This window comes from Mauremys reevesii, linkage group 15, assembly GCF_016161935.1.
Source record: "Mauremys reevesii isolate NIE-2019 linkage group 15, ASM1616193v1, whole genome shotgun sequence".
NCBI classification, from domain to species: Eukaryota; Metazoa; Chordata; order Testudines; family Geoemydidae; genus Mauremys; species Mauremys reevesii.
Genome location: NC_052637.1, coordinates 9,543,607 through 9,562,081, shown reverse-complemented (window position 1 = coordinate 9,562,081; position 18,475 = coordinate 9,543,607). Strand labels below are relative to the sequence as shown.

Below are 18,475 nucleotides of genomic sequence, written 5' to 3'. Positions count from 1 at the left end.
GATCCAAGAGGAGCCGGAACAGGGGCTGCAACCTGGCGCACTCCAAATAAACGTGCGCCAGGATCTCCTTCACGCCACAAAAGGGGCAAGTGTTGGGGACAGGGGTAAACCGCGCCAAGTACACTCCCGTGCTCACGGCCCCATGAAGGAGCCGCCAACTGACATCCCCGGTGGGCCTCGGGACCAGGGCAGAATATAAGCTGGCCCACCAGGGCGTCTCACCCTCGAGAGGTGGCAGGAGGTCCCGCCATTTTGTATCAGGGCAGGACGCGAGGGTGAGGTAGTGAAGAGTGTGGAGCATGAGCGTGTACAGATGTTTCCTTGGTGCGGTCTGGAACAGAACCGGATGCAGATCGGGCAGCCAGCTCGCAGTGAAAGGGCGAGGGGGCCAATTGGGTCCACGGGGCAGGGGCCCGATAAAAAGGTCCACGGGGCCTGGGGTGGAAGGTGGGCGAGGCGTGCCCTCTCGCAGGACCCGGTCGAGGTAGGCCTGAGCAGCGGGCAGTAAAGCGGCCTTCACCTCCTGAATACTCGCCGGGGAGTATGAGGTCTGGAGAGCCCTATGCACTGAGCGAGTGTCAGTGGATCCAGCCAGTCTCCCCGGTCGTAGTCCAGGAGGTCTACGACCCTGGTGACTCCCGCCAAGACCAGCCTCTGGCACACCATGTGGGACTCCGCCACCTGCACACGAAGCTGGGGGTTGTGTAGCAGGGGCTCCGCGAGGAGATCAACCCCCATGGTGGCCGCCACGGAACTGGCCGTTGAAAAGAGCTTCCAGGTTCGGAGGAGGTCTCGGTAGAAGACCGGCAGCCCAGAGAGGTCTCACGGAAAACCTCTTAGATGGAGATAAAAGAGCTGCCGGTCGTATCGGAGCCCTCGGAAGCGGCGGAGGAAGGCGTGCGCCAATACGCTCCACGCCGGACTACCAGCAACATACAGGAGCCTCTGCAGGGCCTGGAGGTGGAAGACATGGACCTGAGTGTGCAGGCACTTCAGGCCCTGCCTCCCCTCTTCCAGGGGCAGGCGGAGCACCCCTGCAGAGACCCAGTGCGTTCCTGGACAAAAGAACTCCAGAACCGCCATCCGGAGGTTGGCCAGGAAATCCGGGGCTGGGATCAGGGTGTTGAGCCGGTACCAGAGCATGGACAGGATTAGTTGATTTAGCACCAGCGCCCTCCCTCGGAGAGAGAGGCACCGGAGTAGTCCTGTCCATTTCCGGAGCCGCTCCGTCACCTTGCCCTATAAACTGTGCCAGTTATCCGGCAGAGACAGATGCATGGCAGAAAGGTAAACGCCGAGATAGAGTAGCGGACCTGCGCTCCACCGGATGGCCTGAAGCGAGGGTTGGAGGGAGCTTGCCTGCCACCCGTCCCGACCACCAGGCCAGAGCTCTTGACCCAGTTGACCCGGGCGGAGGAGGCCACCGAGTAAATGGCCCGGCAAGCCTCCACCCGCACCAAGTCGCATGGATTCTGGACCATGAGGAGCAAATCGTTGGCATACGCCAACAGGACCAGCCGCAGCTCCGGCTCTCAAAGCACCAACCCCGTCAGCCTCCAACGGAGGAGACAGAGGAAGGGCTCGATCGCCAGAGCGTACAGCTGCCCCGAGAGGGGACACCCCTGCCATACTCCTCGCCCGAAGCTGACCAGCTCGGTCAGGGTCCAGTTGAGCCTGACCAGACACTCCGCAGAAGCGTACAGCACCTGGAGAAAACCCACAAACTGGGGTCCGAAGCCAAACACTCACAGAGTGCTCAGGAGATACCCGTGGTCCACCCTGTCGAACACCTTCTCCTGATCCAGGGACAAGAGGGCGAATGACAGACCATCCCTACACCCTAATTCCAGAAGGTCCCGGAGCAGATACAGGTTATCAAAGATTGTGAGTCCCGCGACGGTGTAGATCTGGTCCGGATGGACCACGTCCGCCAGCATGGACCCTAGCCGCATCGAGATGGCCTTGGCAATGATTTTGTAGTCCGTGCTGAAGAGCGAGACGGGACGCCAATTCCTTAAGTCGCGGAGGTCCCCCTCTTTGGCAATAAGGCGAGAACGGCTCGCCTGCACGAGAGAGGGAGGACCCCGCCCCGCAAAGACTCGGCCCAGATGGTGACTTTGTCTGGGCCGAGGACATCCCAGAACATGCGGTAGAACTCCACAGTCAGCCTGTCCATGCCTGGAGATTTATTGGTGGTCATGCGATGGAGGGCTTCCGAGAACTCGGCCAGAGTGAGAGTCAGCTCTAGCCGGTCCCGGTCGCCCGCGCTGACCATCGGGAGTCCGTCCCAGAGCACTTTGCAAGCGTTAGGATCAGTTGGATCCAGGGACAAAAGAGTCGCATAGAAGGCCCTGGCACTCCCACACATCTCTGCCAGATCCGTGAGGGGGGTGCCGTCCTCCTCCAGGAGGCAGGTGACATGCTTCTTGACTCCTCTCCTTTTCTCCAGAGCGTAGAAGAAGCGGGAGCCGCGATCAATCTCCCGAAGGAGGTGGATGCAGGATCGAACAAAGGCACCCCGGGCCCGATGGTCTTCAAGGGCCCGGAGATCCTTCCGCTTCTCCCGGCACGCTCCGCAGAGGGATGGATCCTCGGGGCTGGCGGCCAGACGCCTCTCCAGCTCCAAGACCTCCCGTTCCAACTGCTCTATCTCCGCATCCCTCCGTCGGCTGGCGCCCCGGGTGTAGTCGCGGCAGAAAAGCCAGGCGTGCAACTTCCCCAGGTCCCACCACCGCCGCATCGAGGGAAAGCGGTTCCGTTCCTCGAGGGTGGTGTTAAAGTCCCCGCCCAGGACCAGGCACTCACGAGGATCCAGGGAGCCGAGGAAGACGGATGCCTGCTGATAAAAACGCAACATCTCCGGGCCTGATGTCGGGGCTTCGACATTGACGAGATTAACCACCAGCCACTCCATGCAGACCCGGACGTGCAGCAGGTGGCCCGGCACAGCCTCGGCGACCCCCAGCACCTCAGGCCATAGGTCGGGGGAGAACAGGGTCGCCACTCCGGCCGAGCGAACCGAAAGGTGGCTAAAGTAGACCCCGTCCCCCCACTCCAGCCGCCAGCTAGCTTCAGCGGCTGGATCCGTATGGGTCTCCTGCAGGAAAGTACCTCCCATCCCGAAGGAAGGACAGCACCTGGCTCCTACGGAGACCCATCCTACAGCCCTGGGCATTTAAAGTGGCAAAGATGACAAGCACCATGAAGAGGGCTGGGGGGGATCCTCGCCGGCAGACACGCCCACGGCCTCCGTTGGGCCGTGCAGCAATCCGTGACCAATCCCGTAGGTGAGTAAAGAGTCACGGACACTGCATTATAATACAATGATGAAAAGCAGAGCTTGTGTCCAAATGGCAGCTGGTGCCTGGATCAGTGGGATTCTCTACTCTGTGCTACACACCGGGAACACATTTGCATTGACTTTCTGTGGAGGCAACATGGTGGATCAGTTCTTCTGTGAGATCCCCCAGCTACTCAAGCTCACCTGCTCTGACTCATATATGAGTGAAGTCGGGGTTATTGCCTTTAGTATATGTTTAGTCTTAGGCTGCTTTATTTTTATCACTGTGTCGTATGTTCAGATCTTCAAATCAGTGTTGAGAATCCCCTCTGAAGAGGGTCGACATAAAGCCCTATCCACCTGCCTTCCTCATGTCACTGTGGTCTCCTTGTTTGTTTGCACTGCCATCTTTGCCTACCTGAAACCCACCTCCAGCTCCCCATCTGCTCTGGATCTTGTGGTGGCAATTCTCTATTCCGTATTGCCACCAATCATGAATCCAATTATCTACAGCATGAGGAACAAGGAGATTAAATCTGCCCTGAGGAGACTGACTGGGTGTAGGTAATTCACCAAGAATTAATTTTCTGTCTTTATCTAATAAAAGTTTGCTTATGTAGTATTTGTTCATTTATGTAGGTTATTTCCATGACCAAACAGCTTGCACACAACCGGATCTGATTCTGATCTCAGTTGCACCAATGCAAATCCAGATTAACTCCACTGATGTCACTGCTGCTGGGGTGATTTACACCAGCAGAAAATCTGGCCCAGTTGTGGAGTTATATGGGTGTAAAGTATGTGCACAAGTGGAAAGAGACTTTCATTCTTTGCCAAAACAATATCTGTTATACTGCTTGGTCACTTGCACCCATCCCATGGCCAGTGAAAACAATGATGGGAGTTGTCTTGCTTGTGTGTATAAATCAGGAGTGGTTTTATCGGAACCTGAGGAGTCAGACTGGTGTAAGACTGGGGTAGTTGAGAAAACCTTTGGGGTTGATCCTCAGCACATCAGTGTAGTTCCATTGACTTTGGTGGCGCTAAATCAATTTGCAGCATCTGTGGATCTGAGCTACTGCCTCCAATAGAGCTGTATATTCATTGCCACCAGCTGGGGACTAGGCCCATTATCTTATAAACTACTATATGTGGCCTACCCACTAGAGGGGGACTAGGAGCCAGACTGCATTAGCCTGGCTCACATGCACATTCGGGTGTTTGAGAGATGGAAAGACTGGCTAGAAATTATGGGGAGGTTTCTAACCACCAGTGGGGTGAGCTTCTGGAGCAGCCTCCCAATAGCAGTTGTGGAGAGCAAATGACTGAATTAGTTTTAAGAGTGACCTGGACACATGTCTGAGTGGGAATGTATGACTGGGCTGCTTCTGATGCTGGGGGGCAGGGCTCAGCAACCCTGAGGGTCACTTGTGACGTATGTCTTATGTCCCTAAAAGCTCGTGCTTCAGAGTTTCGTCTGGCCACTGGTAGGGGTCAGGAAGGGATTCCTCCTCCTCCAGTGTATTCTGGAAGGGTTTTTTTTTTTTAATCTCTGAAGCATTCGGGGCGGCCCTAGCTGGAAATGGGACATTGGTTGGGCTGTGCCAGGGCTCTGAGGTGGCACTGAGACATTATCTCTCTCTCCCGGTTGCTTGGCTGCCTGGTTCTTGCCCACATGCTCAGGGTCTAACTGATCACCATGTGGGGGTCAGGAAGGAATTTCCCTCGTATTCAGATTAGCAGGGACCTTGAGGGGTGGGGGTCGCTTTCCTCTGCAGCATGTGGTGGTTGTCACTTGACAGGATTTTCTGGGTGTATCTCAATCATTTCCCTGCCATTGCGGTCGCTTCGGGCACTGGTGCCCCTCGGTCTCTTCTCTTATCTGCCAGTAGCACAGAATCATTTAGTCTCCTGAGGGCTCTAACACTTTGGTCTAATTTCAGTTGTTGGGTTTGGTCTGCGGGTGCTGGGTAGTGTTGGAATGGAGAGGGTCAGACTGGATGATCTGCTCGTTCCTTCTGGCCTTGAACTCTGTGACTTTATGGATGTGCAGGGACGGGGGAGAGGAGAAGGGACCACACAGAGAATGAATTCCAGAGTCCATGGCATTGCCTTAGTACAACTGCCTGTGACACCTTGTCCTCCTGGCTAAGGGAGGTGACTGCAGCTCAGATGGAGCCCTTGACCCCTGCAGCTGTGCAGTGTTGCAACCATGGGAAGTGCGTGTTATGAGGCCCCTCTGTGCCACACCTAGACGATAGGAGGCTGTTCCAGTGGCTGTCAGACAGCCTGGCTGTTCAGCTCAAGCTGTAGAAGCTCATACTTTGGGCCCTAGATGTCTCTGGTTGAGTCTCCCGGGTGCCAGCCTTGATTAAATGGTGACCCTCACAGACAGGAAAGTGGCCTGAGAACTTCAGGGGACCTTATTGCTGCACTAATCAGAGGCTGATGTTGCCTACCAAGCTACAGCAGAACAGCAGTGGGAGTGAGGCCTAAGAAGGGAGGGACTCCTTAGTGAGAGGAGGGCCAGGTTTATTCCTGGATCATCTCAGAGATGCCCATTCCTAGTCCCTCTGCACCCTGGAGACCGAAGATGCATGGTCTTTATCTGGCTTAAATCCATGCTGCAAGATGGAGTTTTGAAGTCACATGGGCAAGTCACATGTCCATGCATGACTCAGAACATTACCAGCTGATGCCACATTCCCAGGAAAGCTCAGATGTGGATTGGCATCTCTCAGAGTTCATTGTTAACTGAAGTGTTTCTTGATAGGGCTCTTACTGAGAATAGTCTTTTCTCAAGAAGGTGACCAACTGCTTCACTGAGGCTACTTAAAATCAAAGACGTACATAGCCACACTCATAACTTCAAATAAAAAAATGATACATGCATGTAATTAGGATGAATATATCCAGTAGATCATAACCTTTGCACAGATATGTTACTTGGCACATCTAGCGTAAGACATATTCCAGTCATGTCATATTTACACTCATAAGCATATTTCTACAAAGCATTATGGGGTGCAAGATCACAACAGACATGCTGGTACTTCTGGGAAAGCTGTGGCCCTGACCCTGCCTACGTGGCCCCTCCTGCCAGTGTGATCTTGCATGTGTCCCTCATTTATGAAACTGGACAAAACCACATCTGGTTTTCTCCCAGTAGCAGACAGGGGACAAGCCACACGAAAAGGGGATTATCCAGCTCATAACCAAATGAATTGCCAGCTCCCTCAATCCACCATGCTCACCCCTCCCGAACAGCTTCTGGGAGGCTTGTTAGATACCTCCTCTACCAGGAATATGTTCCAACAAACCAGATCTCCTGCATTCTGTCCCAGAAGCACTGGTGGTGGGTATATTGTCCAACAGTGAACACTCTGGCTCCCTTCTGGAGTAGGGCCTAATGGAGTTAAAGGAGTCCTTGGGAACTGGTGTTTAACTCCTCAGGACTCTTAGAAAATCGCATCTCTGGTCTTAGACCAACCTCCTGTCCTCTCCCGAGATGTGACACCTCCAGGTTATGTGTCAGACACACTGCCTTGGAGAAGTGCACTTGCTTTATAGGTGAAAAGAAGGATTTATTTCTCACGGGTTCTCAGTTAAGGACCAAACTAACAAGAGATGGAAAACTGGCTTTAGTCTAGAATTTTAAAGGTCCCTAGAGGATCTGGACCCTAGGTCCCATCAATGGAAATTTTTGGAGAATATTCACAGCATTTAAGGCCAGAAGGGACCATTAGCTCACCCAGTCTGAGTCTTCTGACCTCCTATAGATCACAAGCGAGTTACCCCTGTCTTGAGCCCAATAACTAATTTTTCATGAATGCATGTTCCAGAAGAGCCTTCAGTCTTGATCTGAAGACATCAAGCGATGGAGAATCCAGCATGGGCCTTGGTAAAAGCTGCCAAGGTGAATTGGATGTTCAGTCCCATTGAAGGGAATTTTCAAAGCTACTTGCGGAATAAAATAGATTTGAAATTCTGAGCCTTATTGTATTTGTGTCCCATCATATGGTTTAGCATATGGTGCAAGGGACGTTGCTGCTCTTTGATCATATCCTCAATGGCAGTTGCTGTACTGGGAAGAGAAAAGAAGTCTGAGTGGGGACCTGACAACAGTCTTCAAATGTGTTATGGGCTGTAATAAAGAGGATGGTGATCAACTGTCCTCCATGTCCACTGAAGATAGGACGAGAAGTAATGGGCTGAATCTGCAGCAAGGGAGATTTAGGTTAGAGATTAGGAAACGTTTTCTAACTCTAAGGACAGTTAAACTCTGGAATAGGCTGCCAAGGGAGGGTTTGGAATCCCCATCACTGGATGTTTTTGAAGAAGAGGTTGGACAAGCACCTGTCAGGACTGGCCTACGTTTACTAGGTCCTGCCCAAGCTTCTCAGGGTCCTTTTCAGCCCCACATTTCTATGGTTCTGTAATTCTATAATCTACCTACAAAAGACAGAGTTCACTCTTCTCTATCAGGTGGGCTGGCACCAGCCGTGGAATCAGCAGAGATATGGGCATGTTCTTCAAAGGGGAGGATTATTTTTTTCCAGCAATTTAAGAAGGGATTTTCAAAGAGCCAGGCACCCGATTCCCCTTGGATTTCAGTCCCTCCCAGCCCAGCATTTCTGTGATTCTAGGATCTCTGGTGAATATCAAAGATCAAGATGGTACATGATGTCATATATCACATTGGTAGATGTTGTAACTATTCCAACTATTACAGCTACTCCAAGTTGTAACTCTTATCCCCATTGTAGGGATGACAACTGAGGAATGGAGTGGTGAAGGGACTGAACAGAGTCAGAGGAATAGTTGGGATCAGATCTCAGGACACCTTGGACCATAGCTTTTTAATAATTAATTATTATTAATTATAATATACAGCAGGTCAGCAGCAGGGTGAGGAATTGATGACAGACATCTGGAGAACAGTCTTGTGTGCCCGCAGTGTTTGCCTCACAATCCTTCCTCTACAGAGTGATTCTCACACTTTCTCTTTCTCTTTCTTTGTCCCGATGATTATTTCATAATTTAAGTCAGAGTGGAACAGCTTCAATGGGAGAGACCAAGGGAGCCATGTCGGAATATCCCACACTCCACTGAAGGTCGGACAAGAAGCAGTGGGCTTAATCTGCAGCAAGGATTCAGTTAGATTAGATATTTGGAAAAATATTTCTAACTCAAAGGGTAGTTAATTTCTGGAATAGGCTTCCACGGCAGGTTGTGGAATCCCCGGCACTGGAGGTTTTTAGGAACAGGTTGGACCAATACCTGTCAGTGATGATCTAAATTTACATGGTCCTGCCTCAGTGCAAGGGGCTGGACTTGATGAAATCTTGATGTCCCTTCCAGCCTGTAGGGAGGTGCCCTGGCTCCCCGCCGTGCCTGAGGGGGATGAGCCAGAACAGATGCCGAAGTGGGCGGAGCCACCACCGCCTATCCCTGCCCCCCGGAAGTCAAGGGGCGGGACAGGAAGTATAAAGGCCTGGCCCCAGCGCTCAGTTAGGCGCAGGCTTCCGGAGAGGACAGACTCTGGTGCTCAAGCTCCTGCCGGTCCCAGCCTGCCCCGTGCTCGCTACCCTGAAGAGCACTGGCCGAGCCTGCCCCGTGCTTGGTACCCAGAGGAGCTGCCTGTGCTTCCCCCTGGCCGGTATCCAGAGGAGTCGCCTGAGCTCCCCCGGGCCCAGTATCCAGAGGAGTCGCCTGAGCTTCCCTACGCCCAGTATCCTGAGGAGCCCATGGTCTGGGACCCACCGGACGACGCCAGCGAGAGACAGATACCTAGAGAGGGGGAGACTGGAAGTGGCCTGGGGGTAGCTGACCCCAGTCTGGCTCCAGGGGACCCCGAACCAATGTCAGTGTGTTGCGGCCAGGATCCTCACTGACTGCAGCGAATCTGTGCCGCTGCTAGGGCCCTGGGCTGGAACGCAGTGGAGTGGGAGGGCCTGCGTCCCCCTGCCACCCTTCCAAGGGTGGCAGACTCCCCCTCCCCCTGGCCTGAGGAGGCCCTTTATACTGGTTAACTCGCTGTTCAGCCCCTGCCTGAGGGTCTGACCCTTACCTGTGTTTGCTCAGCCCTGCTGAAAGGCCTGAGCCTGAACTGCTTGTCGCCCTGCCCTGCTCCAGGGCCGGACTTGTAGACTCTGTATTTGCTCAGCCCCTGCGGAAGGGCCTGAGCTGGAACTGCCTGTTGCCGCCCTGCTCCAGGGCCGGCCTTGTAGACTCTGTATTGGCTCCGCCCTACTGAAAGGTCTGAGCTTGAACTGCTTGTCGCCCCGCCCTGCTCCAGGGCCGGGCTTGGAGACTTTGTATTTGCTCAGCTCTGCTGAAAGGCCTGAGCTTTAACTGCTTGTGGCCTGCCCTGCTCCATGGCCGGGCTTACAGATGCTGTTTCCGCCCAGCCCCTGTTGAAGGGCCAGGACTCTGACTTGCTTAGAGACTATTTGTTTGCTCAGCCCCTGCTGAAGAGTCTGAGCCCTGGACAGATTGCTGCCTGTAGGGAGGCGCCCTGGCTCCCCGCCGCACCTGAGGGGGACGAGCCCCAGCACCGGACCCTTACACAGCCCTATATTTCTATGATTCTATAGTCCAGGAGTTAGGGCACTCATCTGAGAAGTAGCAAATCCCTGCTCCTGCTTGGGCAGAGTGGGGATTTGAACCAGGGGCCTTCCACATCTCACGTGAGCACTTCAACCATGGGTCTAAAAGTTGTGAGGGAAGGCCTCTTTCCCCCATGTCTCTGGTTTCGTGCAAAAACAGTGTAGGTGACTAGTGTTAAGAGAAGGTTTGCAGCTGAGACTCTCAAACACAGGGATGCACTTCCAGGACTTAGACACCAATCTCTGGGAGGGGGACACTCCCTCAAGTTGTCATCTGTTTAGTCCATGAGCTGCCTAGGCTGTTGGCATTTGTGGATCCCCTTCTGAAGTTCCCATCTCTCCCCATTCATTGCATGGGAACCTAGATGCCTAACTCAGGCTTTGTGATTCACAGTGATTTTTCTCTGAACCTAAAAGTTAAATATGGTGAAGAAAATAAGAAGTTTCTTTGTGCATCTAGCCCTGGGTGCCTAACTCCCCTATGTGCCGTTGGAAATCCCAACCATAATTATTAATTAGCATATAAATATTTAAAATTATGCAATACCAATACTTTCCTCTGAAATCTATAGATGGAAAATGCTGTAGAAGAATGAATCATCATTATCCTTTAAAAGCTTTGCACATGTCCTGATTACAGAGTTTACCACTTGTGATTCCAGCACTACAGACGTAGAGTAATTTTTCAAACGTATCTGTAGGTGGAATTTTCAGATGTGTCAAAGTAATTCTAAAGTGCAGGGGTGCTGAAAGTCAAATGAGTTGCTAAGGGACAGAAATTTAGAGGTGTTTAAGCTCCTAATTGGGCAGTGAGATGTCTTGTGGGATTTGCTAAAACACACAGGTGCCTAACTCCCATTGAAATTTTTGAGAGTTAGGTGACTAGGCACTTTAAAAAAATCTTATTAGGTGCCTCTATCATTCTGTAGGCACCTAAGTACACATAAAAATCTAGCCCCTTGAGGGAAATTTTCAAAAGCTCAAGTCACAGAAGAGCCAATGGGATTTGGGTATGTATCTCCCTTAGTCTCCCATTGAAATCCAAACCATCTTAAAAATATCTATGCTGTAGAAACCTTTTCACCTCCCTCAGCTGACAAGGAACTGATCAAAGACCGATGACATCAAGAAAAGAGTCTGTCACAAAGGCAGAAGGCTTTATGCTTTCCATGTGTCGCATCTGAATGTTGAAATATGTGATTTTCCTTTTGAACCAAGTGGGGAAATGAAATTTGAAGTAGTTGAACTGATTTGAAAACAACATTTTCTTACACTGATAATTATGAGATGGCCGAACAGAAGGAGGATAGAAAGCAACGGCCTGTGTTATGCGTGTCAGATGAGATGATCCAAGTGAGTACATTCTGGCCTTAGATCGTATGAATCAAACTTGGTCTTGAGGCTAAGGCACTGCACTAGAACTGAGGAGACCTAGGTTCAATTTTACACTTTGCCGCACATGCCCTGTATGACATTGGGTTCAGTTGGTTAACTTCTCTGCACCTCAGTTTCCCATCTGTAAAACATGGATGATAATAATAAAGTTTTCTCAAAACATTTGTTTGTCTTGTTATTGCTCAGCACAGTGGAGGCTGTGATCTCATTTGGGATAGTCAAAAAAATTATTAAACAATTATATGTATTAGGAAAATGTATTTACACAATATACAGTGGAAGAAGAGGCCACCTAAAAACTCAGATCATTCAGGGATTTTTCCTCTTGTTATGATATAAAATGTGATGGAGTATGTGATGTAGGAGTTGGGCATCACATTTGTATGTAAATAATTCTGCATATATAGTAGATACAAATAAATACATGAAGGTCCAAACTCTGGAATTGTGGAGTGAAACTACAGTAAATAGGGCTGGTTAAAACATCATTTAATTGATCATTTTCAAAGTGTTTTGGGAAAAAAAATCTTTTGGACTTTTTTTTCAGGATTTTTGCAACATTTGAGTTTCTATAAAAAATCATTTTTTTTTTGGAAAAAAGGAAAAATACATTTTTTGTCCAGCTATAATGGTAAACAATTAAGCTGATATTTTCAAATCCTTCTAAAGATCAATTAATTAATTTCTTATTGAAACAGTTTATTAAATCCATTTTGTAGATTCTAAAATTTCATTCTGTAAGCTTTATTACATTTAATAAAATACACTGCCTTTATTCAAAAATGGGTTTTTCCCCCAAAAAATGTTGACATTGTTGAAATATTTATTAGAGATGATGAAAAATGAACACTCGTTTTTGAAAAAAATAAGAAATGCTAATGTTGTTTTTATTTCTGTGTTTTAAATTAGCCCATTTTCCATATGTGCAAATAGTTGTAGATTTAAAAAAATATAAAAAAGATTGTCATTTTTTGGTAAACAAGAATGTAAATAACCAGTTTGAAAAGATTTTCAGTAACAAAAATCTGCAAAGTGCATGAAATTCTCCATGAAAAATGTCATCAAAAGGCAATTTTTAATTAAAAAAATGGATATTTTCATCAAAAAGTTTTATTTGTGATGGTCTTTGTGACGGGTCTGGCACCCCAGCACTCCCTTGTGGCAGGGGCGGGCTGGGGGCCTAGCGCCACGCCACTCACTTGTCCTTCGGTCTGCCCCTGGTAGCCGGCGTATTACAGCCTACCGGCCAGAGTCCATAAACTCCCCCTTCGGGGCGGGGTAGCACGGCCTAGCGGCCAGAGTCCATAAACCATCCCCTTCGGGGCGGGGTAGCACGGCCTAGCGGCCAGAGTCCATAAACACCCCCTTCGGGGCGGTGTAGCACGGCCTAGCGGCCAGAGTCCAACAACCTCCTCCTCGGAGTGGGGTAGCACGGCCTAACGGCCAGAGTCCATAAACACCCCCTTCGGGGCGGTGTAGCACGGCCTAGCGGCCAGAGTCCAACAACCTCCTCCTTGGAGTGGGGTAGCACGGCCTAACGGCCAGAGTCCATAAACACCCCCTTCGGGGCGGGGTAGCACGGCCTAGCGGCCGGAGTCCATAAACACCCCCTTCGGAGCGGGGTAGCACGGCCTAGCGGCCAGAGTCCATAACCACCCCCTTCGGGGCGGGGTAGCACGGCCTAGCGGCCAGAGTCCAACAATCTCCTCCTCGGAGCGGGGTAGCACGGCCTAGCGGCCAGAGTCCGTAAACACCCCCTTCGGGGCGGGGTAGCACGGCCTAGCGGCCGGAGTCCATAAACACCCCCTTCGGGGCGGGGTAGCACGGCCTAGCGGCCAGAGTCCATAACCACCCCCTTCGGGGCGGGGTAGCACAGCCTAGCGGCCAGAGTCCATAGACCCCCCCCCTCAGAGCGGGGTATTAAGGGGTGGGGTAGGGGGACTCGGGCCCGCCCTCTCCACCGAGCCCCGACCCAGGGCCCTGATTGTGGCAAGCTCTCCTTGCTGCCCGCTCGGCGGGGATCCGCCCGCAACACGCTGAGCGGTACTGCAGCTTTAAGGCTGTCAGTCTCGACAATCCCCCTGGGTCACTTCCTACCCTGTCTAGCCTGACGTCTGCGTCGTGGGAGCGGTTCCCCCGTAGGTCCCTCATGGCCGGCGTCCCTCCCCGGGGTCTCCGGGGCGGCCTCTGCTCGGCTGACGCCCCGGTCCAGGCTCATGGGCTCTCCTTCTGCAGGAGCTGACGGTCTGCGTCCTTCTCCCCCGGTGGCCGGGCCAGACTGAGCAGACCTGCAGGCTTTTATACCGGTCTGCCAGTTGGAGCATGCCCAGCAGAGCTTCCTGGGCGTGGCTTCCTCTGCTAGCAAAGAAGGGTTAACCCCTGCTGTACCAGTGCGGGGCTGTCCCGCCCCGTCACAGTCTTGCTATCTTTATATAGTGAGGTTGTTATCCTAACAAGCACAGGTGATCAGTAATTGGCTACAGGACTCTTGTGAAAAACAACATATTCAGCACATCCCTCTCTTTCCATATCTATCTACCTATTCCCATGCTCTAACCCAATACACCCCACTCTCCTATGACACCCAGGAACAGATCCCAGAAATCCCAACTTCCAAGCAGCTATTCTGTCTCTGTTGGCTATGGTCACATAGGATATATTCTGTGCCAAAATCCCATTGATTTTCAATAGGATATGAGCACTGAAGTCCCTTTGAAACTTCCAGCTTTAATCTTGCTGAGTTTTAGCAGCCCATTTGCAAAATAGGGAAGATTATACTCCCTTCTCCCCACAGGTGTGTCTCTTGCTTACGTAAATTTAAGTTCTATAGGGCAGGAAGTATCTCTCACTACGTGTTAGTAAAGTGTCTAGAGCAAGGGAACCTGGATCTAGGTTGATGGAAGTGTTTATATGCTCATATAGAACCAGTACTGCTCCTAAGTATTATTATTACAATATCAAATACACACTCCCCCCATTCAAACATCTCTGTGCTGTAACTGAGAGATGAACAAAACCTTCCAGCAATCACAAAGAAATGGATATTGTGTTGGTAGAGTAATGTGCAGTACTAAGTAATTGGAAATGTGAGGCCAGTTGGGATACATTGGCAGACCACCAGTGAAGTCAACAGAGCTGCTCCAATGTACAGGAGCTGAGAGACTGCCCTCCTGATCTGTTCCATTCATCACAAAGTATTTGTGGTTTAATCAGAATCATTTACAGAAATGTGAACACAGCAAGTTTCATTAGGAAAACTACAGTTAATCTGATGATAAAGTGGGGGTGAAATAGGCTAACATCTGGTGTGATACTGACCTGTTAATATAGTTCTGCAATACCATATGTTTTATATATTATGTTGTGTCTTTTTTTAATTTAAAATCAGCATAGAGGCCAGATTCTTAGCAAGTATAATTCACTGGAGCGCCATTAAATTAATGGAGTGAGTTCAATTTACACTAGTTTGGGACCTGGCCCTATGCTTGTAATTAATACACACTGAGAAATGCAGTGGGTCAAGAAAAAGAAAGAAAGAAAGAAAGTTAAATGGAGAAAATGACAAGTCTCAGCTGCCGCAAAGTGTTTGACAATATTCTCTTTCTCTTCCTTATCTGCTGGCAAGAGGTAGACAAAGTGCTATTTTCTTCACTGTTGCCAGTTGACTTCACATGGGTTATTGATTAATGTTAGGATCAGAGTTAGGGCTAGCACTAAGGGTTAGAGTTAGATTTAAAGGACAGGTTAGTTCCATAATTTTGGTCAGAGTCCAATGAATGCTCTGTCTGAAATAATATTTACAATTCACCCTGAGATTCTTCATGCTATTCAAGACATGGGTTTAGGGTTACAGTTAGGATGAGGGTTATGGTTAATGTCAGACTTAGTGTTAAGGTTATAGTTTGATTTAAACATTTGGGATGGGGTAGGATTTAGATGAGAGTATAGGGTTGAGATTAGAGTTAGAATTAGGAGTTAAGAGTTAGGGTGAAAGGGTTAAATTACGGGTAAAAGTTAAGGAAGAGTTATCAAGGTAAGAGTTATTAATTAGGATAAAGGACTGAGGTTAGGGCTAAAATGAGCAGTTAAGGTTAGAGGTAGGAAAAACGTAAAGGTAAAGAGTAGGGGTCAAGATAAGGGTTATTGATTAGGTATTATAGAAAAATTAAGGGTTAGGGTACGAGTTAGAGTTATGTGTTAGGATTTGGTTTTAGAGTTAGAGTCAGTTCCTTAGTCTAGCCTGAACTCCCACAAATTTTATGTCTGAAATTGTATTCACAGTTAATCCCGAGTTTCCTCACAGTGTGTTGGAGACTGGCTATCATTAGTGCTATGGGTCAGGGTTAACTCTGTAGCGTTCTCCCAGCTCCCGCAAATGTCCTGCCACAATTCTAAATACAATTCATCCTGAAGCTCTTCTCACCACTCAGAAAATAGGACACAGTGTTCCTCAGCACCTCCTTGACCATCTGGTTCCTCAGGGTGTAGATGAAAGGGTTCAACAAGTGGGTGACAATGGCAGTCTGTAGAATCACCACCTTCTTGAGGCCGAAGGAGAACACTTTGTTGGGCACCACATACATGAAGATGGCACTGCCGTAGAAGATGGAGGCCACTGTGATATGAGAGGCACAGGTGGAGGTCTTTTTCCTATCTGTGGTGGAGGGGATGCGGAGGATGGTGGCAATGAGGTATAGGTAGGACACCACAGTGAGCATCAGCAAGCTCAGCAGTACCATGGAGGAGAGAGAAAACTCTATAAGCTCTAGCAGGCGGGTGTCGGCACAGGAGAGCTTGATAAGTGTCACAGAAGAAGTGATCAATGATGTGAGGGCCACAGAAGGGCAGCTGGGAGATGATGATGATGGGGGAGAGGACAGAAAAGAAGCCTCCAACCCAAGAAACCACCACCAGCTGAACAGACTTCCGTGGGCTCATGATGGTGGAGTAGTGCAGTGGGGTGCAGATGGCCACGTAGCAGTCCACTGACATGACGGCCAAGAAGATAAATTCAGAGGTGCCGAAAAAGTAGAAGAAGTAGCACTGGGCAATGCAGCCAGAGACTGAGATGGTCTTTTGCTGTGAAAGGAAGTCCCTCATCATCTTTGGGGCAATGGATATTGCAACCATGATGTCAAGGAAGGAGAGGTTGGAGAGGAAATAGTACATGGGACTATGGAGGTGGTGGTCAGCCCAGGTGTGTATGAGTATGACCACATTCCCAGTGATTGTCACTATTTAGATTTAGTAATCTACAGCAGCACCATGAAGAAGATGATCTCCAGCTCCCAGATCACAGAAAAACCCAACAGGATGAACTCATTGACCTTGGTGCTATGGTTGCCCATGAGCATGTCAGATCTGCTGTTTCAGCTAGGCTGGGAAGAAAATGAATTCAAATTCAGTACTGTCAAAAATTAAATAGGCTAATATTTCACCTATGCAGACTGTCATCCACGTGTTTCAGAGTACTACAAAGAAAGAAAATGAATGAAGCTTATCAACTGTAGATAAGAGCGAGAGGATGAGAAAGAGGGAATAATGCTGAGGGGGAAATCCGACATCTATCTGGAAGGCTACTGCTTACACTGCATCAAGTTAGACTGAAAGCATAATCTTAAAACCTAAACTGAAGAAGAGTGAACATGCAAATCAGAATTCAGTTACCACAATGCCTAGACAGCCAAGACTGTTACATTTCCTCCAGATAACATCCCTTTGTGGAAATGTTGATGTAGACTCACCTTGAGATCAGAATGAATAAACTAGAACACTCGGAGGCTGACCTGAAACCAAAGACTTGAAAAAAAGATGGTAGGTTGTTAGGATGGACAGGATCTAGTCAGAGAAGGTATTGGTTTTAACAGTTGCCCAAGATTCACTTTTAAGAAGGTGACTATTATACAGGTATATTCATGCAGGCAGCACCAATGAGATGAGAAATCATCAACCTCCTAGAAGAGGTGCTGAAGTGTAGGGAGTTTCACACATTCAACCCCCTCTCCAGGTGTCAGTCAAAGGCATGGACAGAGACGTCCTGTGCCAGTGTGGTCTGTCACCAAAGGGCTGCGGCAACTGAACACAAGACAGGAATCCTTAAGAACAAGAAGGAATGGAGAGTTCGGGGAGGAGAGCAGGTGAAAGAACCATTAATATATTGTGGTCTTTGTGATAACCAAGTGTAACTATACACAGCCCTCTAAATAAAAGGAATGGTATCTATCTAATCTATCTATCTATCAGAATCTCAGCCACAAACACTTGTGTTTCAGGGTATGAAATAACCCCTATCTGAAGGAAGTAAAGGAGATATATACACTATGGAAGGTTAGTCCATAATCTCCAAGTTCAGGGTTTCTTGCACTTTCTTCTGAAGCAGCTGATGCTGTCTACTGCTAGAGACAGGAAACTGGGCTATGCGGAACTATGGCCTCTTCCAGGCTGGCAAGTCCTATTTTCCTACAGACATGAGAATAGCACACCACATACTTTGCAATATTAGCAGGGTAGTGTTGGATATTTTTGGTGGTTTTCTTGTAATAGATAGATAGATAGGCTAGGAAAGAGAGAGATAGAGCCAGGATAGAAACAGAGGGAGAGATCTACTCAGCATTAGTGTTTCTCTTACAGAAAAACTCTGCTTCTATTGCCAGGAATTAATGGATATTGAGCTTGTGTGATCAAGTCAGTGTCTGCAGGTAAAAACACTCACAGTCCCTAAAGATGAATATGTCACAGATTCTCAGAGGACTAAATGTAGAAAAATCATCAAAGAGCAGAATAAAATGGAATGTTATTGTTATTATTACTGGATTGTCTTTATTCAGAAACTTCTTTTTACATTTCTATATCTTCTATTTCAGGATCACAAACTGATTAAAAATGATTAGTGAATGTAATTAATTCTATTCTGGGTTGGGACTGAAGGGCATTGGCAAACATGTGGGGAAGGCCCAGACCTGGGACTGTAGTGGACTCTGGGTTGGTATGCAGGGACACTGGCAGAGCTGGGGTATGGGGCTGCAGGTCACCATTAAGGGGCATTGACTAAACTAAACTTTCCTACAAATTATGCTTTTGATGATCCTTGTCGGCCTTTTATATTTGACCTTTCTTTGAACTTTCTCTCACCTGAAACTTTTTTCTTTTAATTTTAATTTCAATAAAGGATTGTTTAAAAGGTCCAAATTAA

At 48.9% G+C, this 18,475-nt stretch overlaps 1 protein-coding gene and 1 pseudogene across 1 annotated transcript; one reads left to right on the top strand and one right to left on the bottom strand.

Annotated features, from left to right (window-relative positions):
• Positions 1–736: 736 nt before the first annotated feature.
• LOC120383587 (olfactory receptor 14A16-like) lies at positions 737–3,848 on the top strand. Its single transcript, XM_039501745.1, has 2 exons — positions 737–778; positions 3,288–3,848. Exons 1-2 carry the CDS (start codon positions 737–739, stop codon positions 3,846–3,848), a joined length of 603 nt encoding a protein of 200 aa, XP_039357679.1.
• Positions 3,849–15,674: 11,826 nt separating this feature from the next.
• LOC120383586 lies at positions 15,675–16,877 on the bottom strand (annotated as a pseudogene).
• Positions 16,878–18,475: the final 1,598 nt, after the last annotated feature.